General features: G+C 44.2%; 1 protein-coding gene across 2 annotated transcripts in view; it reads left to right on the top strand.

Moving 5' to 3' along the window:
* Positions 1-449: 449 nt before the first annotated feature.
* The window catches only part of carmil3 (capping protein regulator and myosin 1 linker 3), a 176,091-nt gene continuing 152,319 nt past the window's right edge, over positions 450-24,221 (top strand). For both annotated transcript variants that reach the window (XM_060929877.1, XM_060929887.1), the window contains exons 1-2: positions 450-605; positions 2,783-2,877. In XM_060929877.1, the coding sequence (XP_060785860.1) occupies positions 548-605; positions 2,783-2,877 (153 nt within the window). In that variant the 5' untranslated portion in view covers positions 450-547. The remainder of the gene's footprint in view (positions 606-2,782; positions 2,878-24,221) is intronic.

The raw sequence follows: 24,221 nt of genomic DNA, 5'->3' as shown, positions 1-24,221 counted from the left end.
ATCACAAACAAAAGAGGACTAAAGGGCATTAGGATTCGTTTTACCGATTCGACTCTTTCAAATGAATCAGTTTGTGACTAGATTTAGATTCATTTGACTCAGTATTCGGAAAAAAATCGCACTCAACTTCTTGTTTTGTCGGTGGTGTGGAGTCGAATCTTGGACACGTTAAATTGAGATAAATGGTCGTAAAACTTCAAAGGAAAACTACATTCACCTTTTTCGATAAAATATAAAATACTAAAGTTAAAAAAATGTGTATCTATTTCCCCCCTCCTAAGAATGTAGCCTGCATAATATTGCCCTGAGTGATGAATCAAAACACGCACCGATTCGACTCGCAAATGGATTCATATCTAAGGAATCGACTCGGTAAAGTGAGTTGTAATGCCCCGCACTCTTTTCGTCTCTGCATCCGCTTCCTCTGCCTTTAATATGATATGATCAGAGGCATCGGACACTCTGATTCGCAGCCGTCGGTTCTGCCGTTCATTAGCCCAAGGACGAGGAGACGCACGCGGGACCTCCGGCGCAGCACGCGCGCAACATGGCCGCAAAAGACAGCGTACCGGCGAGCTTTCTGAGCGTGAGCCGGGAGATGACAGGTAATTACTTACCGCATGCACGCGCCGGACGCACTGAAAAATTCATGATGCACTTCTTTTGATATGCCGCTATGATCTCGGGGCAGCGATTTAGAGACACGCTCGTGCTTGTTCTTCTGCAACTTAACTGACTTTTGGAGCTTTATGGTCGCTCGTGCAGTAGTTTATTATAGGGGTTAAACTGTGCATTAAATTGTGCATTAAATGTACGAAATTAAATGAAATGCATTACATTGATATGCATCTTGCTGTCTAATATAAATAAATATCCCAAATCAGCAGTGTTGGATCTGTTTGTGTGTGTGTGTACTTGCACTTGCTACATATTGAGGACTGGAATGTATTAATATCTCATCTCATTATCTCTAGCCGCTTTATCCTGTTCTACAGGGTCGCAGGCAAGCTGGAGCCTATCCCAGCTGACTATGGGCGAAAGGCGGGGTACACCCTGGACAAGTCGCCAGGTCATCACAGGGCTGACACATAGAGTAGACACAGACAACCATTCACATTCACACCTACGGTCAATTTAGAGTCACCAGTTAACCTAACCTGCATGTCTTTGGACTGTGGGGGAAACCGGAGCACCCGGAGGAAACCCACGCGGACACGGGGAGAACATGCAAACTCCACACAGAAAGGCCCTCACCGGCCACGGGGCTCAAACCCGGACCTTCTTGCTGTAGAGGCGACAGCGCTAACCACTACACCACTGTGCCGCCCCTATAATTATAATAATAATAATAATTATTATTATTATTATTATTATTATTATTATTTCATTCAATATGACCCGGCGACTTGTCCAGGTTGTACCCTGCCTTTCGCCCGTAGTCAGCTGGGATAGGCTCCAGCTTGCCTGCGACCCTGTAGAACAGGATAAAGCAGCTAGAGATAATGAGATGAATGAGATTTCAATCAATCAATCAACAGAGTTAGGACATTTTTACAAAGTGAGGACGTTTCGGTTGGTCCTCACTTCTTCAAAAGGCTGTCTGAGGGTTAAGACTTAGTTTTAAGGTTCAGGTTAGAATTAGGGTTCGGTTAGGGGTAGAGTAAGAGGCATTATATCGAGGAGTCCCCACAATGATAGAAGTAAAGAGTCTTTCTTTGAGTGTGTGTCTGTAGAGGGGGTGAGATGGCGCACTCCTTTGAAGTGTCTGGAATTGGAGTTCTGCAGGCAGGGAGTATGTGTGTGTGTGTGTGTGTGTGTGCATCTAATGTTTGAGGAAGCAGGTCATCCTCTGATCTATCCAGAGTGTGTGTTTCCCATACACAGGCACATCACATGCAAACCTCTGAGTCACACGAACTCTTGAGAGAGTGAACACATCTCTGGCACATGGAGTGTTTGGTGGCAGTGTGGAGACCTCTCAGTTTGAATCAGTCAGACAGGCTTGGTGTGATAATTAACCTCTACCAACAACACTGTCATCATACTCTGTTGTGCTCTAAATGCTTTATTTCTCTGTTTATGTTTCATCCAACATTTTATCATTCATTCATCTTGAGTAAGTGTTTTATTATTGGTAGGGTCTCAGTGGATCCAGAATCTATTCCATCTATCCTGGGAACACAATTTAGTGAAAAAAAAAAAAACAACTTAGCATGTTTTTGGTAGGTGGGCGGAAACCTGACAACCCAGAAGAAACCCACACAGAAGCTTCTTACAGACAGTAACCAAAGCTCAAGGGAATTTTAATCTTTCTCTCTGTGTGCGTGTATATGAGAACATATGCCGAGGTCCAGGCCTTGATTTCTTGACTGTCCACAAGAACGGCCAGCTTTAATTAGCGATTCTGTTTTAAAGTTGATTATGAATGAATTAACTGTTTGTCCTAGTTATCCCCACATCCAGTTTTCTCACTGCTGCAGAACGCATTGCTGACTGAAGACAAGCAAGCGATATATTAAATTTGACACGAATCCAACGAACAGTGGGTTTTTTTTCTCCCTTAACTTTTGAAGGATACATTTTCAGCCTGATTTCAAGCAGTGTGAATCATCCTACTGCAGTTAGGTCTTTATATCAGAGGAGTAACGAAGCCTGCACGTGGTGTGTGAAATGTGTGGGAGTGTGTCTCTGGATGTAAAGTGCAAAGAATATTCTGAAAGAGCAATGGAGTGTTTTTAAACATGTTTTCTGCCTATTAACATAAGGCATCTCTCATTCACAGAGAGCATCAAGAGAGTGATTGACAAACCGTCCATCAAGTTTGCACAAGCCATCAAAGTGGAGAGCAAGAATGGGAAATCAGAAGACAGGGTTTTGGTAGGTTATAATAATAATTATACTCTTTAACCAATTCCTAAATTAGTATAATAATACAGTCAAGCTGGAAAGTCTGCACACCCCTTTCACCTTCTCCATGTTTTATTATGTTACAGACTTATTCTACAAGAGACTGAGTTCCTTTTTTTGTCACAAAATTCTACATGAAATAGCCCATAATGACAAAGTGAAAGCAGGTTTTTAGAAAATATACAATTTTATTTTACTGACAAAAATAGGTTATTTAGGAGTTGCATATCTGTACACACCCTTAGCCTAATACTTGGTTGATGCACCTTTGGCAGCAATTACAGCTTCAAGGCATCTTGGGAAAGAAGCTACGAGCTTGGCACACTTGTTTCTGGACATTTTTGCCCATTCCTCTTGGCATATCCTTGCCAGCTCCATCAGGTTGGATGGGGAGCATTGGTATACAGCCATTTTGAGCTCCTTCCACAGATGTTCAATTGGATTCAGGTCTGAGCTCTAGCTGGGCCACTCAAGGACATTCACAGACTTTCTCCAAAGCCAGTCCTTTGTTCTCTTGGCTGTGTGCTTCGGATTGTTGTCATGTTGGAAGGTAAATCTTGGCCCCAGTCTGAGGTCCAGAGCACTCTGGAGCAGGTTTTCTTTAAGAATCTCGGTGTACTTAGCTGCATTCATCTTTCCCCTCTATCAGGACTAGTTGCCCCGTTTCTGCTGCTGAAAAACATCCCCACATCATGATGCTGCCACCACCATTCTTCACTGTAGGGATGGCATTAGCCAGGTGATGAGCGGTGCCTGGTTTCCTCCAGATGTGACACTTGGTATTCAGGCCAAAAAGTTCAATTTTTGTTTTATCAGACCAGAGAGTCTTGTTTCTCATGTTTTTAGAGTCCTCTAGGTGCCTTTTGGCAAACTCCAAGTGGGCTGTCATGTGCCTTTTACTAAGGAGTGGCTTCTGTCTGGCCACTCTACCATAAAGGCCTGATTTGTGGAGTGCTGCCTGGATGGTTGATCTTCTGAAAGGTTCTCCTATCTCCACAAGGATACACTGGAGCTCTGTCAGAGTGACCTTCGGGTTCCTGCTCACCTCCCTGGCCAAGGCCTGTCTTCCCCGATTGCTCAGTTTGGCCAGGTGGCCAGGTCTAGGAAGCTTTTTGGTGGTTCCAAACTTCGTCCATTTATGAATGATGGTGGTCACTGTGCTCTTTGGGACCTGTAAAGCTGCAGCAATTTTTCTGTACCCTTCTCCAGATCTATGCCTTGACACACTCCTGTTTCTGAGGTCTGCAGATAATTCCTTTGACCCCATGGCTTGAAGTTTGCTCTGACATGCACTGTCAACTGTAGGACCTTATAATAGGCGGGTGTTGGCAATCCCCGATCATTCATTCTCATTATCTCTAGCTGCTTTATCCTGTTCTACAGGGTTGCAAGCAAGCTGGAGCCTATCCCAGCTGACTACGGGCGAAAGGCGGGGTACATCCTGGACAAGTCGCCAGGTCATCACAGGGCTGACACATAGACATAGACAACCATTCACACTCACATTCACACCTACGGTCAATTTAGAGTCACCAGTTAACCTAACCTGCATGTCTTTGGACTGTGGGGGAAACCGGAGCACCTGGAGGAAACCCACGCAGACACGGGAAGAACATGCAAACTCCACACAGAAAGGCCCTCGCCGGCCACAGGGCTCGAACCCTGACCTTCTTGCTGTGAGGCGACAGTGCTAACCACTACGCCACCGTGCCGCCCCATCCCCAATCATCTCATCTCATTATCTCTAGCCGCTTTATCCTGTTCTACAGGGTCGCAGGCAAGCTGGAGCCTATCCCAGCTGACTACGGGCGAAAGGCGGGGTACACCCTGGACAAGTCGCCAGGTCATCACAGGGCTGACACATAGACATGGACAACCATTCACACTCACATTCACACCTACGGTCAATTTAGAGTCACCAGTTAACCTAACCTGCATATCTTTGGACTGTGGGGGAAACCGGAGCACCTGGAGGAAACCCACGCAGACACGGGGAGAACATGCAAACTCCGCACAGAAAGGCCCTTGCCGGCCACAGGGCTCGAACCCGGACCTTCTTGCTGTGAGGCGACAGTGCTAACCACTACGCCACCGTGCCGCCCCATCCCCAATCACGTCCAATCAATTGAATTTATCACAGGTGGACTCCAATTAAGTTGTAGAAACATCTTAAGCAGTATCAGTGGGGGGGAAAAAAAGCACCTCAACTCACTTTTGGGTGTCATCTCAAAGGGTGAGCACACTTGTTTACATATATTTTACATTTTGATTTTTAATAAATTAGCACAAATGTCTAAAAACCTGCTTTCATTTTGTCATTATGGGCTATTTTGTGTAGAATTTTGTGACAAAAAATGAACTCAATCTATTGTAGAATAAGTCTGTAACATAAAACGTGGAGAAGGTGAAAGGGGTGTGCAGACTTTCTGGCTTGACTGTATTTTAATATGGTGAGTATAGTGTACTTTGTCATTATACTTATTTAGGCACGTTGAATTTTAATGTCATGCTAATTGCCTAATCTAAATCATACTAAATCATGGTTTATGCAAGAAGTAAACCAACAGCATAAAAAAAGCAACTTTGAGGTGGTTAGCATTTAACTCTGCTTCATGTCAGCCCACATGACAACCGTGGTGAGCAGAAAAGTGTCTCAGAATGTACAACATGTCAAACTTTGATGCCATTTCTCTGTGGAATTGGAAATGTTTTTGGCGCACACACACAGTATACACATAGACATTATTGATTAGTGATCAGCTTCAGTTTAAATTGAACTGTAATACATTCTCTTGTTTCTTCTCCCTTTTTTGTATTCGTTTTCATTTTTCAGTCTGTCCATCTTCATTTCCACATTTCCCCACTCCCGTACACATTTCTCTTTATTACGCCGCCTTTTCTTGGTAACTAGATGTTTTTGCTGTTTAATGCAAAGTGAAATTCCTTTAGCACACACACACAGAGTCTGTTTGATGTGGGCGTTCCACCCTGTCTGCCACCCTTTCTCCTTGTCTCCAAGGGGAAATCTATGTGCGAGACACATGTGTAGTGGAGACGTCAACACAGGGCTCCAGGTCACACTGAAAAATATGGTCTGAAAGGCTCATCTCTCTCTCTCTCTCTCTCTCTGTCTCTCTCACTCACACACACACACATCTTTGTCTTACTATTCTTATGAGGACCTTCTACTGACATAATTATTAATGACTAATGTGGCTAATTAATGCTATGCTCCACCTAAATCTAATTATAACCTTAACCTCAGTAGCCAAATAAAACAGCTTTAAAAATTCTTTTCTAAATGTCCAAAACAATCAGATGTTCCTATCCTAGACACTTGATAGCAACTCACTGGAATGATGCCAGAGAGGACGTACATGAGAACAGAGGACTTTTAAGTCAAGTTTATTTTTATAGCGCTTTTAACAATAGACATTGTCGCAAAGCAGCTTTACAGAATTTTAATGACTTGAAACATGAGCTAATTTTATCCCTAATCTATCCCCAATGAGCAAGCCTGTGGCGACAGTGGCAAGGAAAAACTCCTACACATGACATGAGGAAGAAACCTCAAGAGGAACCCGACTCAAAAGGGAACTCATCCTCATTTGGGTGATAACAAAGTGATAACATTTTTAACATGAAGTCTGTTTTGCTGATGTTATAACTCTTCATTGATGGAAACTTGAGTGCAAAACTGTTCATGACAACTGCAGTCCTAAAGTTAGCAAGTCAACTGTTGTCCTCAGCCATAAAAGCATTCCAAGTGCTCCAGGTGCTCCGAGTTTGACTTTCAACTGTCCATATGGGGTCGTCCTCCACAGGAGCGATATGATGAGACTCCAGCCAGACATAGGACATCAGGATGGATCAGGCAGGTCCGAGGAGCAGAAAACGTCAGCATCTCGATCTCAGGATTGACATGTAACTCGGAGGGACAGACAGTGTGTGTGTGGGGGGGGGGGATTTTTAGCCAACTGGCACAGTGAAAGAAGGAAAGAAAGAAATAAGAGATATATTAAGATATGAATGGGTAAGGGGGAATTGGAGGTTATAATTGCTGCCTTTCTTTCTCCTTCAATTATTTATCTCATTTTGTCTTTTCCACTTTTCCTCCAGTGTTTCATCCCACACTTTCACATCTTATAACACCTCAATTAGAGGCTGTGATTTTTTCACAGCGAGTGGTGTGACAACCCTCGTGTTAGCATTTCTTGCTTTGTTGCACATAGATTCACCCCAAAGTTGCTGCGAAGAGCATTTCTTCTAAGGTCAAATTGTCCCATAAGCCTGTTCTTATCCAAAATGAAGAAATATTTATTTAAAAAGAAAAAAAATAGTGTTATTCTCTTACCCAAAACAATTGTACCAAAGCTACAAGCTATTGTAGTTATCATGTTCTATAAATTTATCTTACCAATAGTCTATAAAATAATGGCATTGGTGAGGGGCATTGAATGGTTTGGAATACTAAAAATAAATTAAGATTTCACTATAGCTAAACAGCGGTCTCAAAAGTAGCCGGTCACCGGCGGCAAATCGCCGGCTATGGCTTGTTATGCTGCCGGCTATTGTCAGTCGAGTCACAAAATTTAATATTAAATATTTCTGACAGCAAAAAAAGTTGTGAACGTAAATTACATCCACTATGTCATGTATGTCCGTTGCCGCGTCAACTGTGTTTACATCCTCGATACGAGTGCAGCCATTACTGCCGCCTTTGTTGCCAGATTGTGTTTACATCCTCGACATGAGTGCAGCCATTACTGCCCCTGTGTTGCCAGATTGCGCGTTTTCTCGCCCAATTTGGCCGGTTTTAAGTGCATTTTGGCGGGTTTTGAACATATTTTGGGCTGTAAAACGTCAGCAGTATCTGGCAACATATTTTTTTACTTAATACAAGAAATTAATGGATGCCAACATTTTTGCCAAAATGGTATTTTATTTTCCATTGTTTAGGCAGCTTCAGCATCATACTGTGAGATTCTGTTCAAATTGTGTTTTTTCTTCTATGAAGCCTGAGCCATTTATTTTATTAGTTTATAATTATTGTTTAATTTAGTCTTCAGGAGAGACTGCCTGCACACAGTACTAGTATTAATAGGTTTTTTTTTTCTTAGATGAAAGCTGAGGCATTTATATTTATATTTTAAGGTAACTTCATGTTGTGCTGTGAGGTTCTCTGCACTTTAACTTTTGAACCAACGGGTGCATTTGGATAAGTAAAGCCTATTCTGCATTTTTGTAGTCCTGGTAATCTTTTATATTGGTAAAGTTGTTTATAGGACCATTTCTCAGTGTCTGTTTTTTTAATCAATAGTTTTTCAGTAATAACTTAATATTTAACATATCACTCAATTTTAAACAACCCCCACGCCTCCCCCATGGCTTGCCCCCATAGTCTCCAAAATTTCTGTGGGAAACACTGGCGTGCGTAACAATGCTAATCAAGCTTAAGCTAGACGACCCGCCTCAAATACCCGTCCCGGGTAAATGTTATCCCAATTTTAGATGGCCTGTTCCAAACCATCCCGCCCCATGAAAAATTTGTACTTGCATCCATCTATCTATCTATCTATCTATCTATCTATCTATCTATCTATCTATCTATCTATCCGTCCATCCCTGCACGCTTTGCGTGCATTATATCTGCCGCTGGCAGACATTTTACCATTTTGCACCCTGCTGTAAATTATTTGTACCCTGCTATTCTCCCAAACTTTGAAGCCCCTGGCTAAATGTTGAGGTGTTATAGAGGCAGCCATCTTGGATGCCTTCTTTTTGGAACCACGTTTTCCTTTAGCACAATTTACATTCATTCTGTTCCCTAGGCCATGCTTCTTAAAGTTTAACAATGTAAATGGATGAGAAAGATGGCAGAAACAAGTACATAAGGCAGCTGGGCCATAGAAGGTTCACGCTGCACGCTGCATGCTGCACGCTACACGCTACACGTTCACGTGAAGAACCGGACCCTGGGCCATTAAACTTCATGCTTGGATGTTCACATGTTGCGTCTGTTCTACTTTGACCGAGTAACCAACAATATGGACTCTTCGGATGACGACGATTGCCTCATTCTGCTTTTACTGAGACAGAGGAAGAGAAAAAGGAACAGAATTTGGAGCCGAGAACACTTCCTTCTGAGAGAAACCCGTGGTGAATTTCACCGAACATTCTATAATCTGCTTGACAATCCCGATGAAGAACTATTTTTCAATTATACCATTCAATTATATTTTTTCTGAAGTTTTCCCCTGAAAGCATAGAGTTATCTCCCTAGACCCGTTCTGATTGGCTGGCGCGGCGGTGACCGCATGCATTGACTGGAATTTCCATCTTCACGCCTAGAAAAAAGTGTGCATGTTCATTTCTCGCTTCACGCGTGAAGTGTGCAGCGTGCAACGTGAACGCCGTTCTATGGCCCAGAGCAAGTCATGCTACGTTTGTCCACTTTTCTTTACACGCGTGTAGCGTGTAGCGTGCAGCATGCAGCGTGCAGCGTGAACCTTCTATGGCCCAGCTGCCTAAAGAAGTACTTTTTTCTTTTTATTATTTCTTGGATATGTTGTGGCAGCACTATGGTGTAGTGGTTAGTACTGTCACCTCACAGCAAGAAGGTTCTGAGTTCGAGCCCAGCGGTCAACGCGGGCCTTTCTGTGTAGAGTTTGCGTGTTCTCCCCGTGTCTGCGGGGATTTCCTCTGGGTGGGTTTCCCCCACAGTCCGAAGACATGCAGGTTAGGTTAATTGGAGGGTCTAAGGCCCTGTCCACACAGCAACGGATTCAGGTGAATCCGATAAAATTTTTTATCGTTTCGGCCTGGCGTCCACACGGCACCGGCGTTTTGGGTGCCCCAAAACGATATTTTTTGAGAACGGTTTCCAGAGTGGAAAAATCTGGCAACGGCACCGTTGCGAAGTCATCTGGATGAGTAGAATGGATTTGTTTACGATGACGTCACAACCACATGACTAGAACAAGCAGCACTCACTCATTCACGCCGGGTAGAAGAAGGGGTTTATGCGCATGCGTCCTACTTCTTCTATTGTTCTGGTGTCTCCAATGGGACTGTCTTACAGTGCATGTAGAGGTGTGGCATGTGTATTGCATCGTTTTCAGCAAGCGTTGCGTTGCCATATGTACCTGATATTTTACTGATCCGTTGCCCATGTGGACGCGATTTTTTTTTTTTACCCGCTAAAAAAATCTCGTTGCCGTTGTCGTGTGGATGTAGCCTAAATTGTCCATAGGTTGTGAATGGTTGAGAGAAAACCTCTATAATAATCCAGTAGAAAGCAATGGGAAACCACTATTGTAATGTTCCCTAGATACTTTGATGGCTGAAGCCGTCAAAGTGACTACATCACTGTAGCAATATGCCAAAATGAATGGATGGATGGGTATGTCAGGCTTGTAGCCCAGTAGTTGCACTGGTTATGATTGTTAGGCTGAGCCAATATTCAAAACAGTACTTTCTGAGAGTATTTTTTTTTTTTGTGCATATCCCTTAACCTAAGCAAATGTAAGGAGGAGAAGAAGTCTAAACTCCTGTAAATGATGAGGTTTCATTTCATTTCAAGTTTATTTTATAGCGCTTTTAACAATAGACATTGTCGCAAAGCAGCTTTACAGAATTTTAATGACTTGAAACCTGAGCTAATTTTATCCCTAATCTATCCCCAATGAACAAGCCTGTGGTGACAGTGGCAAAGAAAAACTCCCTCAGATGACACAAGGAAGAAACCTCGAGAGGAACCAGACTCAAAAGGGAACCCATTCTCATTTGGGTGATGATAATGTGATTATATCATTTTAAACAGTTTTAACATGAAGTCAGTTTCGTTGATGTTATAACTCTTCATTGATGGAGACTTGAGTGCAAAACTATTCATGACAACTGCAGTCCTAAAGGTAGCAAGTCAACTGTAGTCCTCAGCCATAAAAGCCTTACTGTAAGTGTCCAGAGCATCTTCCAAGTGTGACTTTCAACTGTCCATATGGGGCCGTCCTCCACAGGAGCAATGTGATGATGAGACTCCAGCCAGACATAGGGCATCAGGATGGATCAGGCAGGTCTGAGGAACAGAAGAGGTCAGCATCTCGATCTCAGGATTGACATGTAACTCAGGGGGACAGACAGAGTGGGGGTAGGGGGGAGGGGAGAAAAAGGGAAAGAGAGAGAAAACACAGGTTTTCCACAAAGCACTCCACAAAGCAGTGTGTAACAGTTTTCCTGATGTGGGTGGAGTACAGCAGGCAGGAGATAATGTGTACAAACACACACACATTTATTTAAGCTTTTCAGCTTCACTTTGCTGAACTCTAGAACACGCACGTGTGTGTGTGTGTGTGTGTATATATATATATATATATATATATATATATATATATATATATATATACACACACACAGAGTCATGTTCTGGTCTCAATCTCTCTTCTCTGTTTTCCTAATCCTTTTATGCTCCACCATCACTGCAGCACGCGCGCGCGCACACACATTAATTGACATTAGGTGTCACAACTTGGCCCCTCACCTTCTCTGACCCCTCACCTTCTCTGACCCCGCCCTCCATTCATAAACTGATGCTTGGCCACACCCCTGCTGCCACATACCCCCCACCACCCGTCCGGCCTGCAGCGGACTCCCCCCCCCCCCCCCCCCCAATGGGATAGGAAGTCCGCCACCACCATCTGCGCCCCCAGCCTTTGGATCATCTCGAATTTAAACATTTAAACAGCTGGAGGGTGAGATACCAATGGGTGATCTGCGCATTGGTATCCTTCAAGCGGTGGAGCCACTGGAGGGGCATGTGGTCCGAACAGAGGGTGAAAAGGTGTCCCAACAGGTAGTATCGGAGGGCGAGGACCACCCACTTGATGGCCAGACACTCCTTTTCGATAGTGCTGTACTTGCTTTCACGCATTGAGAGCTTGTGGCTGATGCACAGCACAGGACACTCCTCGCCCTCCACCTTCTGGGACAGAACATTCCCCAGCCCCCTGTCCGATGCATCCGTCTGTAAAACAAAGGGAAGAGAGAAGTCAGGGGAGTGTCAAACTGGCCCCCCACACAGTGCAGCTTTTACTTTAGTGAAAGCCTGTTGGCAGTGCTCCGACCACTGGACCGGATCTGGTGCTCCTTTTTTAGTGAGATCAGTTAGTGGGCTGGTGACATCCGGATAATTCGGTATGAACCTACAATAGTAGCCAGCCAGCCCCAGGAACCGTCTCACCCCCTTTTTGGTCTTGGGCCTCAGGCAGGCCACAATTGCTGCAGTCTTGTTAATTTGGGGGTGCACCTGCCCATGACCCAAGTGGAAACCCAGATACCATACTTCCACCCCCCCCCCCCCCAGTTGCACACTTTTTTGGGTTAGCTGTGAGACCCGCACACCTTAGTGACTTTAGGATGGCCCTAAGGTGTTCCAGGTGCTGCGCCCAATCATTGCTATAAATAATGATATCGTTGAGGTACGCTGCCACGTAGGTGACGTGAGGGTGGAGGATCTTGTAGCAGAAGCCCCAAATAACCCAAAAGGAAGTGTGACAAATTGGTGTAACCCAAACAGTGTGGAAAAGGCCGTTTTCTCTTGGGATAGAGGAGTCAAGGGAATCTGCCAATATCCCTTCGTTAGATCCAGTGTTGAATTAAAGCGAGCAGCACCTAACCGCTCAAGCAACTAATCAGTGCGAGGCATTGGGTAGGCGTTAAATTTAGACACCGCATTGACCTTTCTATAGTCCACACAGAACTGGACCGACCCCTCGGTCTTGGGAACCAGGACCACTGGGCTGCTCCAGTCACTGTGGGACTCCTCGATTATGCCCATTTTGAGCATGGCCTTGAGTTCATCCAGAACCACCTTTTTTTTTCTTGTGTGTGTGTTCAGGCAAGTGGTAAGCGCGGCTACACACCACCAACCCTGGGGGCAATGTGGTGTTCTGTGAGATGGGTGCGGCCGGGAAGGAGCGAGAACACATCAGAAATTTCCTTCTGCAACTTGGCCAACTCCATGAGTTGGGCTAGTGAGAGGTGGTCTCCAGAAGGGACCAGAGTGGCTTGAGATGTTGTGTGTTTAAAAAAAAAAAAAAACACCTTCGGCCCCAGCTTCACCTTCTCTGGAACTGCCAACGCCACAGGGACCACCTCATTCCAACGTTTTAACAGGTTGAGGTGGTAAATTTGCAATGCCCCACCCCTATCTGTTCGCCTCATCTCATAGTCAATGTCCCTGACTTGCTGTGTGACTTCCAAGGGCCCTTGCCACTTGGCAATTCATTTGGAGCTCGACATGGGCAATAATATGCGCACTTTGTCTGCCGGTGTGAACTCTCTAAGGCATGTGCCCCTGTCGTACAGCTGGACTTGATGTTCTTGTGCCTGCTGTAAATTCTCCTTGGTTAAGCGCATGAGGATGTGGAGTTTTGCGTGCAGGTCGAGAATGTACTGAATTTCGTTCTTGCTAGGTGAAGGTCCCTCCTCCCAATTTTCTTGTAGCATGTCTAAAATGCCACGTGGCTTATGCCCATATAATAACTCAAATGGTGAAAAACCTGTGGAGGCTTGCGGGACCTCTCTTACTGCAGATAACAGGGGCTTGAGCCATTTATCCCAATTACGTGCATCCTCACTTAGAAATTTCTGAATTAAGTTTTTGAGGGTTTGATTAAACTGTTCCACTAAGCCATCCATTTGTGGGTGATAGACACTGGTGCGGATAGGCTTAATCCCCAATAACCCATACAGTTCATGCAGTGTGCATGACACAAATGTAGTGCCTTGGTCTGTCAGGATTTCTTTCGGAATCCCTACCGGGGAGATAATACGGAAGAGTGCTTCCACAATACTGCATGCTGAGATATTATGGAAAGGCACCACTTCCGGATATCGCATTGCATAGGTCACCAGAACTAAAATAAAGTGATATCCCCGTGCTGACCAATCTAATGGCCCGACGAGATCCATACCAATTCTCTCAAAAGGGGTCTCGATTAGAAGGAGCGGGCACAAAGGCACTTTTGGAGTGGTTGTGGGATTTAGTAATTGGCATTTGTGGCATGCTGCACACCACCGATGGACATCCTCACGAATCCCTGGCCAATAGAACTGGGACATTATTCAGGCTAGTGTTTTGTCCTGCCCTAAGTGTCTGGCCATGGGATTAAAGTGAGCTGCATGGAATAGGAGTTCTCTACAGCTCTTTGGGATTAACAACTGGGTTATTTGTTCACCAGTTTGAGTGTCCTGCATCACTTAGTACAACCTGTCATTAATAATAGCAAAATATGGGGAGGCCAGTGTTGCGCTTGGCTGGAGAATTTGACCATCGATTACTCTAACTTGGTCAGACGCATGGCGCAGGGTCTTGTCTTGCGACTGCTCTAATGGGAAATCCTCAAGGGAATCCCTGAGAGAGGGAGGAGGGGCGAGCTGCTCCTCACTCCTCATATCTCCCTGACGCGGTGCTGACGTAGACAACTCTGTGACAGCTTCCCCAGTCAGTGCCACACTGGGATCTTCCTGTGATGTACTAATGCAGGACCCACCTCTTACTATGTGTTCCATCAATTCTTTGAACCCTGGCCAATCAGTCCCCAAAATCAGCAAGTGGGTGAGACGAGGATTAACTGCTGCCTTTGTTCTCTGCTTTTCTCCCAGAAATAGAATGTAGACAGACACTAATGCGTAGTTGTGAACATCCCCGTGCGCACACAGCACCTTCGCCACATGTGCTTCACCCCCCCAATGCCTCACCTTGTACCAGGCTTTGCTGGATTGAGGTCTGATTACAGCCGGAATCCACTAATGCGTGATACGTATCCCCTTGTACACTTACCGGTATATGATACGCTCTGGCCTGATCGAGGGCAGTCTCTGGCGTGTCGGGGATCTGGACCACTGCTCCCACCTCCATCACGGAGCACTGACTCTGAAGATGTCCCGGCTCCCCGCAGTGCCAACACACTGGCCCAGGCTTCCCCCCTGTGTTATGGGCATCACTTACCTGAGGGGGAGACGACACAGACACGGAAGGGAAAAATGGGAGGACACCACAGGTGCATCAGGCCGGCTGGGGGGGAGCTGGCCCACACCTCCACGGTAGGGAACAGAGTGCAGAAGGGAAGAAGAGTGGGAGGGGGAAAGGGAGAAAAAAGGAGAAGAGGCGACACATCCTCCTGCCATCAGAACCGCCTCCAGGTGGTCCTCCACAGTTCAATGGCTTGTTCCAGCAATGCTGGGCGATGACACTGGACCCGGTTTGCCATTCTTTCCGGAAGTCGCGCGATGAACTGCTCCAGCGTCACCAGGTCAATGATTCCCTCGGTGTTGCAGTCATCCGCTTTTAGCCACCGCCGGCAGGTGTCCTGGAGCTGTTGGCCGAATGCAGATGACCAGCTGACCTCCAAGTTCAGCATCTGGAAGCACTGACGCTGTTGTTCCAGGGAGCAGCTGACATGCTGTAGGACGGCTCGCTTCAAGTCGGTGTATATGAGCTGGCTGTTGGCGGGGAGCTGCAGTGCAGTGAGCTGCGCCTCACCAGTCAACAGCGGAAGTAGGTCGAGCGCATTGCTTGACTGGCCACCCCCACACTTCGGCCGTTTGCTCAAAGACTGCTAGGAAGATTTCTGGATCATCATGTGGGCCCATCTTTGTTAGGGTGAGGTGGGGAGGGTCTGCTGTGGTGGTGGTCGAGGACCCCGCCAACGTGAGCAGGTGCTCCAGCGACTTCCGGATGCCTGGCCATCTTCCTGCTGGGCCATCACCAAGGCTTCGAAGCATTGTTCCTGCTCCTTCCGGAGGGTGGTCAGCACTTGATGCTGGTTCTGCTAAGCAGTAGCGAGGGCATGGATGAGGTCCTTGAACGGCAAGGACTCCATGGGACTGGCTCCCTTCAGTACTCCCGGGTTTCGCCACCACTGTAACAATTTCCCTGATGTTGGTGGAGTACAGAAGTACAGCAGGTGGGAAATAATGTTCACACACACGTTTATTTAAGCTTTTCAGCTTCACTTTGCTCAACTCTAGGACATGCATGTGTACGTGTACACACACACACACACACACACACACACACGCACACATACATACATGTATACACACACACACACACACACACAGTCGTGTTCTGGTCCCAGGCTTTCTTCTCTGCTCTCCTACTCCTTTTATGCTCCACCATCACTGCAACAAACACACACATTAATTGACAACAAGTGTAACAACTTGGCTACTCACCTTCTCCGACCCCGCCCTGCATTCACAAACTGACACTTGGCCACGCCCCTGCTGCCACACAGTGCTATGTGGACAGTGTGGTGAGACAAAAAACATTATTAAAATAGGCCATATAAAATTCTGTTTGATGTTCACTAAAAGGCATGTTGCAATCTCAGTAAATGCAGAAAAAGGTTGTCTGGTCATATGTTTAAAAAAAATAGAATTTTTTGAACTTGGCACAAAGTGCTACATTTGGCAAACTGTTTATCACCTTGGGAACACCATTCCCACAGTGAAGCATGATGGTGGTAATATCATGCTGGGAGGATGCTTTTCATTAGCAAGAACTAGAAGATGTCTCAGGTTTTTAGTTTTGCTCAGCATGTATTTGAAAATGAGCACGGTTTCACAGACTCCCACTCAAGGGTGAAGGCTGGGGAACGTGGGTCACCTACCTATCATTCTTTATTCTTTTTTTTTTTTCCCCAAATAAAAATTTCATGATGTGGAGAAGTACCAAATGGTCTACTCTATGCCAGCATTGGCTTTGCAAGGCTCAAGGTGATTTTAACCAGTAGATGGCGTTTTGGGCCATTTTCAACCCATAAAATGTCATTTTTAAAATAAAAAATAGGAATTATGTCAATATTAACAGCAGCATTGATGTTTCATTACAGTACAATCTCATGATTTAGTTTAAAGCCCAAAAAAGACATTTAACTGTCCAGTACCTCTTTAAATAAATGCCAGGTAAACACAGATATGAGCTGTTACCAAAAGTACCATACTACAGTGCTCTGCATAAGCATTCATCTCCTTGAACCTTTCCACATTTTGTAGTTTTGCAACTTAGAACTTGGTACCTTGGTGTTGGAGAGAATTACAGCTCAGATGAGTGAAGCTGTTCACAGGAAAACCACAGCACATACACTCCACAAAGCAGTGCTATATGGACAAAGTGGTGAGACAAAAGCTATTATTAAAACAGGCCATATAAAATTCTGTTTGTTCACTAAAAGGCATGTTGGGATCTCCGTAAATGCGGAAAAAGGTTATCTGGTCATGTGTTAAAATATATAATTTTTGACCTTGGCACAAAGTGCTACATTTGGCAGACTGTTTGTTTATCACCTTGGGAACACCATTCCTACAATGAAGCATGATGGTGGTAATATCCTGCTGGGAGGATGCTTTTCATTAGCAAGAACTAGTCTCAGGTTTAAGGGGAAGAAGGATGGAGCCAGATACAAGGCAATTCTAAATGCAAACCTTTTCCAGTCTGAAACAGACTTGAGACTGTAGTTGAGGTTTACCTTCCAACAGGACAACAGAGCTGCACTGCAGTGGTTCAAAACCAAGAACCTGAATTTGCTAAAATGGCAGAGTCAAAGCTACTCAATCCAATTGATAATGTGTGGCAAGACTTTTTCAAATTATTGCTCACCAATGACCCTGACAATGCATGACCATTTTTTCCAAGAACAATGGGCAAAAATATTAGGCTTCAGCTGATAGAAACATTATCTAGAAGACCACAGCAGGCTTGACTGGTGCCAAAGGTTGTTCTGTCAAGTATTGGCCAGGAGCGAATACTTATGCAATCAGCAAACGTCTGCTTTTTTTTTTCTTTAATCATCCTTTGTGTCACAATAAACAAAAATATTTTGTACATATTGTGTAATTAAATGCTAAAAATCCCAGTTAAGTACATTTTCAGTTTCAGGTTGTAACACTAGAAAGTAGTTAATACTGTTGTATCGCAGTAAGAAGGTTCTGGGTTCAAACTTGCCGGTTGACTGATGACCTTTCTGTGTGGAGTTTGCATGTTCTCCTCGTGCCTACGTGGGTTTCCTCTGGTTTCCTCCCACAGCCCAAAAACATGCAGATTAGGTCAACTGGCGCTTCTAAATTGCCCATAGGTGTGACTGTCTGTGTGAATGGTTGTTTGTCTGTGTTTACCCTGCAATAGACTGGCAACCTGCCCAGGGTGAACCCTGCCTCTTGCTCAAGGTCAACTGGAATTGGTTCCAGCTTCCCCTGCAACCCCTAATGGATAAGTGGTATAGATATTGAATGAATGAACACTACCAAGTTTGGAAAAGTTCAGTGGGGTGATACTTAAGTGACTGTAAATAATAACTGAAAATTTGTTAGCAAAATTCAGGTATTTGCATTCAGGTTGTCCTATGCACATTTTTTTTAGAAAAACATGTGAATGGAACCCTGAGTACTAAAGGGCAGGCCAGATTAGAAGAAAAGTGGAAGGGGTGTTGTAAACATTTCAAGCACGTATATTGCTTTGTTTGAATGCAAGTGGAACTATCAGATGTGATCAGCTTGGAATGAAAGCAGCAGTAAGGGGTGGAAAGTTAATTCTGGTTGAGACAGATCTGATGCAGCAGCTGTGACCCCTGGAGTGTATAAGAGACAGAAAGGGAAAGAGGAAAAGCAGGCGAGCAGAAATGTCATGGGGGCACAGTGTGATGTGATGTGTCCCTCTAGGCTCGTTGTCACCTCAGTGACCGTGTGTCTCGTCTCCCCATCCATATCCTCAAGGCTTGGTGGCAGCTGTGAACAACCTGGTTCTGAGCTTTTTTGGCTTTTTACTCTGCATCATCTCAGTCCCTTTCTTTCACTCAGTTCAGCTTATTTTGATTGGGTCATAGTTCAAATTTACAAGGCAGATCTAATCTCTTTATGTGGACATTAAATCTATGAGCCTCATTGGAGTAACACGATGCTACAATAAATCTCCTTTGATATTGTTATATAAACTGTTATCAAGATAGAAGTGGACACTTTTTTTTTTGTTTCCCACATATGTTTCCATATGTTTCATGTGTTATTTCATAGTTTTGATGTCTTCAGTGTTGTTCTACAATGTAGAAAATAGTCAAAATACAGAAAAACCTATGAATGAGTAGGGCTATCCAAACTTTTGACTGGTAAGGTGTCTCATCTTATCTCATTATCTCTAGCCGCTTTATCCTGTTCTACAGGGTCGTAGGCAAGCTGGAGCCTATCCCAGTTGACTACGGGTGAAAGGCGGGGTACACCCTGGACAAGTCACCAGGTCATCACAGGGCTGACACATAGACACAGACAACCATTCACACTCTCATTCACACCTACAGTCAATTTAGAGTCACCAGTTAACCTAACCTGCATGTCTTTGGACTGTGGGGGAAACCAGAGCACCTGGAGGAAACCCACGCGGACAACATGCAAACTCTGCACAGAAGGGCCCTCGTTGGCCACGGGGCTTGAACCCGGACCTTCTTGCTGTGAGGCGACAGCGCTAACCACTACACCACAGTGCCGCCCCTGGTAAGGTGTGTGTAGTGAAATTGAAGTATTTGCAGCTGTAATGTAATAAGAGATACCTTTTGTATCTTTTGGTGTTAATCGAGGTTTATGTAGAGCTGTAGAACTTGAGTCTGTTCTTAGACTTGAATCCAGTCTCATGACATGTTCTGTATTGATTTGGACCTTTATCTGACTAACTGGCATGGTACTTGGTACAAGTCTTGGTCATGCGCATTAGTGTTGCTCAATATGGTCTTGGTCTTGATCAAGTGTTTGTAATAAATAAATAAATAAATAAATAATAATGCTTGGGCGGCACGGTGGTGTAGTGGTTAGCGCTGTCGCCTCACAGCAAGAAGGTCCTGGGTTCGAGCCCCGGGGCCGGCGAGGGCCTTTCTGTGTGGAGTTTGCATGTTCTCCCCGTGTCCGCGTGGGTTTCCTCCGGGTGCTCCGGTTTTCCCCACAGTCCAAAGACATGCAGGTTAGGTTAACTGGTGACTCTAAATTGACTGTAGGTGTGAATGTGAGTGTGAATGGTTGTCTGTGTCTATGTGTCAGCCCTGTGATGACCTGGTGACTTGTCCAGGGTGTACCCCGCCTTTCACCCGTAGTCAGCTGGGATAGGCTCCAGCTTGCCTGCGACCCTGTAGAAGGATAAAGCGGCTAGAGATAATGAGATGAGATGAGAATAACAATGCTTGTGTTGATTTTACTTTTTGCATACACAAAGTTTGACAAGAAGTAATTTCTTCATTTAGAAAACATGGCCTAATAATTGGCGCAATGCATAATGCTGATGCCAATAGTTGAAGTAAAGGCTTTGCCTTAAAAAGCATTTTGACTTAGCTTTATCTTCTTTTGGACTCGGTCTTCACTTGGCCTCAACCCATTTCAGACTCAGTCTTGACTCTGTCTCAGTTAGTCCTGGTAATGGACTTGTCTGGGACTTGACACTGGTGGTCTTGACTACAGGTTTATTGGTGTTACTTTGAACGTTTAGAGACTCTTTGACTTCGCCTTGGTCTGTATTTTTGCTCATTATTATGCAGCAAAATAGCAAAAGATTTTAGTTAATATTTGTAGCACCAATCTTTTTCGTTTAATTTTTTAAGGCTGTTGGCAAGTAATGACTTGAGTGGAAAACCTTTTCATAAACATGGATGTAAAATCCTTGTGTTCTTCCTCACCTTGACAGATTATTGACAGATTTGGCCATATCAAATAATGAATAAACAGTATGTACAGTCTGGAGCATAGTTAAAAAGGGGGGAAAAGGCAAATCTGAAGGATAACGTAGGATGAAAAAAAACCTGAAACAGGAGGATCGTATGAGGCAAAATAAACCACAATAAATCACAGTTTGGGAATTGTACAGTCTCAGAATATCATCATTTTCTCTTAGATACCACATTCATGCACATCATCAGCATATGGCCGTAAATGGGATCATGACCTCTGTAAGTAGATCACTGCTGTTTCAGGGATGTTTTGTGAGTTGTGGTTTAGGGCCAGAGTTGACAAGAAGATCAAAAGTCGACATGGTGATATTGTGAATTCTGCTAAGTACCAGGATATTTCAGCCCAAAACCTGGTTGCCTCTGCCAAGAAGATAAGACTTGGCTGTAGATGGAGCTTTCAACAAGATAATTGCTCCATATCTATAACATTCATCCAAATGCACACAGACCATCAAATCAATCAGTCCCTGAATTCGAACTCTGTTGAAAACTTGTGGTTTGATTTGAAGAAGGAGGGATTTCAGTCATTTATCCTCAGTTAACTATTTATCCTGCTCAGGGTTATGGCAGATCTGGAACTTATTCTGAGAGCATGGCATTGTGATGCAAGAATACAGACTGTGTGGGATGCCAATCCATCACAGGACACTGTATGGCCAAAAGTTCATGGACACCTGACTGTCACACCCATACCCCAAACTGTAGGCTTTGTGGCTACAATCTTTTGGCCATATAGTGTTCATATTCACACCTAGGAGCAATTAAGAATATCCAAGCCATATTTTTGAGGAAACCAGAGGACCTGGAGTAAACCTGCCCAGACAATGGGAAAACATGCAAAACTCCAATATCACCAAGTTATACTGTCTCTGTCGGTTTCCTTGCACATCTCACAAACATGGCATGATGTGGATTAGCTTCAATAGGTTGCCCCTAGATGTGAATGTGTGTATGTATTGTGCCCTTCAACAAACTGGTGTTCTGTCTATGGTGTATTCTCACTTCACGACCAGTGTTCCTAGGACAGGGATCCTATGGATCCACTGTAACACCAAGGATGAAGTGCTTACTGAAGATTAATGAATGAATGAACAAACTACAGTGGTGCTTGAAAGTTTGTGAACCCTTTAGAATTTTCTATATTTCTGCATAAATATGACCTAAAACATCATCAGATTTTCACACAAGTCCTAAAAGTCAATAAAGAGAACCCAGTTAAACAAATGAGACAAAAATATTATACTTGGTCATTTATTTATTGAGGAATATTATCCAATATTACATATATGTGAGTGGCAAAAGTATGTGAACCTTTGCTTTCAGCATCTGGTGTGACCCCCTTGTGCAGCAATAACTGCAATTAAACATTTCTGGTAACTGTTGATCAGTCCTGCACACCGGCTTAGAGGAATTTTAGCCCATTCCTCCATACATAACAGCTTCAACTCTGGGATGTTGGTGGGTTTTCTCATATAAACTGCTCGCTTCAGGTCCTTCCACAACATTTCGATTGGAATAAGGTCAGGATGTTGACTTGGCCATTCCAAAACATTAATTTTATTCTTCTTTAACCATTCTTTGGTAGAATGACTTGTGTGCTTAGGGTCATTGTCTTGCTGCATGACCCACCTTCTCTTGAGATTTAGTTCATGGACAGATGTCCTGACATTCTCCTTTAGAATTCGCTGGTATAATTCAGAATTCATTGTTCCATCAATGATGGCAAGCTGTCCTGGCCCAGATGCAGCAAAACAGGCCCAAACCATGATACTACCACCACCATGTTTCACAGATGGGATAAGGTTCTTATGCTGGAATGCAGCGTTTTCCTTTCTCCAAACATAACACTTCTCATTTAAACCAAAAAGTTCTATTTTGGTCTCATCTGTCCACAAAACATTTTTCCAATAGCCTTCTGGCTTATCCATGTGATCTTTAGCAAACTGCAGACAAGCAGCAATATTCTTTTTGGAGAGCAGTGGCTTTCTCCTTGCAACCCTGCCATGCACACCATTGTTGTGCAGTGTTTTCCTGATGGTGGACTCATGAACATTGGCTAATGTTAATGTGAGAGAGGCCTTCAGTTGCTTAGAATTTACTCTGGGGTCCTTTGTGACCTCGCCGACTATTACATGCCTTGCTCTTGGAATGGTCTTTGTTGGTCGACACTCCTGGGGAGGGTAACAATGGTCTTGAATTTCCTCCATTTGTACACAATCTGTCTGACTGTGGATTGGTGGAGTCCAAACTCTTGTAAGATGGTTTTGTAACCTTTTCCAGCCTGATGAGCATCAACGATACTTTTTCTGAGGTCCTCAGAAATCTCTTTTGTTTGTGCCATGATACACTTCCACAAACATGTGTTGTGAAGATCAGTCTTTGATAGATCCCTGTTCTTTAAATAAAACAGGGTGTCCACTCACACCTGATTGTCATCCCATTGAAAACACCTGACTCTAATTTCACCTTCAAATTAACTTCTAATCCTAGAGGTTCACATACTTTTGCCATTCACAGATATGTAATTTTGCATCATTTTCCTCAATAAATAAATGACCAAGCACAATATTTTTGTCTTATTTGTTTAACTGGGTTCTCTTTATCTACTTTTAGGACTTTGGTGAAAATCTGATGATGTTTTAGGTCATATTTATGCAGAAATATAGAAAATTCTAAAGGGTTCACAAACTTTCAAGCACCACTGTAAATTACAATTTATGGCCAAAAGTTTGTGGACACCTGACCATCACACCCATGTGTACTTCTTGAGCATCCCATTCCAGACTTAGTCCCCTGTGGTGTAGTGGTTAGCACGGTCACCTCACAGCAAGAACGTTCTGAGTTCGAGCCCAGCAGCCGACAGGGGACCGGTCTGTGTGGGTTTCCTCCAGGTGCTCTGGTTTCCCCCACAGTCCAAAGATATGCGGTTAGGTTAACACGGGGTGGCCTTGGGCTGAAGTGCCCTTGAGCAACTGCTCCCTGGGCGCTGCAGCATAGCTGCCCACTGCTCTGGGTACGTGTGTGTGTGTGTGCATGTGTTCACTGCTTCAGATGGGTTAAATGCAGAGGACGAATTTCACCGTGCTTGAGTGTGCATGTGACAAAGTCTTCTTCTTCTTCTTCTAATAACCTTCACCCTGCTTGGAAAGCTTTCCACTAGATTTTGGAGTGTGACTGTGGGGATTTTCCCATTTTGCAGCAAGAGCATTATTGATGTCAGGCATTGACTACTTCTGTCTGAGGTTCTCATCACTTTTCTCCTGTGGAGGATGGTCCCATATGGACAGTCTAAAGATGCACTTAGAAGATGGCTCTGGACACTTACAGTTTTGCTGCAATGGCTTAGGACTACAGTTGCCATGATAACTTTAGGACTGCACTTGTCATGAACACTCTTGCACTCAAGTCACCATCAATGAACAGTTGATAACTTCAACAAAATAGATTTCATGTTAAAACTATAATGAATTTCCTGGTTACAGAACTGCAATTTTTGATCATATAGGACACACTTATACAAGAGTTATTTATAATCATGCTATTCTGTTT

This window comes from Neoarius graeffei, chromosome 1, assembly GCF_027579695.1.
Source record: "Neoarius graeffei isolate fNeoGra1 chromosome 1, fNeoGra1.pri, whole genome shotgun sequence".
NCBI classification, from domain to species: domain Eukaryota; kingdom Metazoa; phylum Chordata; class Actinopteri; order Siluriformes; family Ariidae; genus Neoarius; species Neoarius graeffei.
The sequence above is the reverse complement of the archived record's forward strand: the minus strand, read 5'-3'. Positions and strand labels throughout refer to the sequence as shown.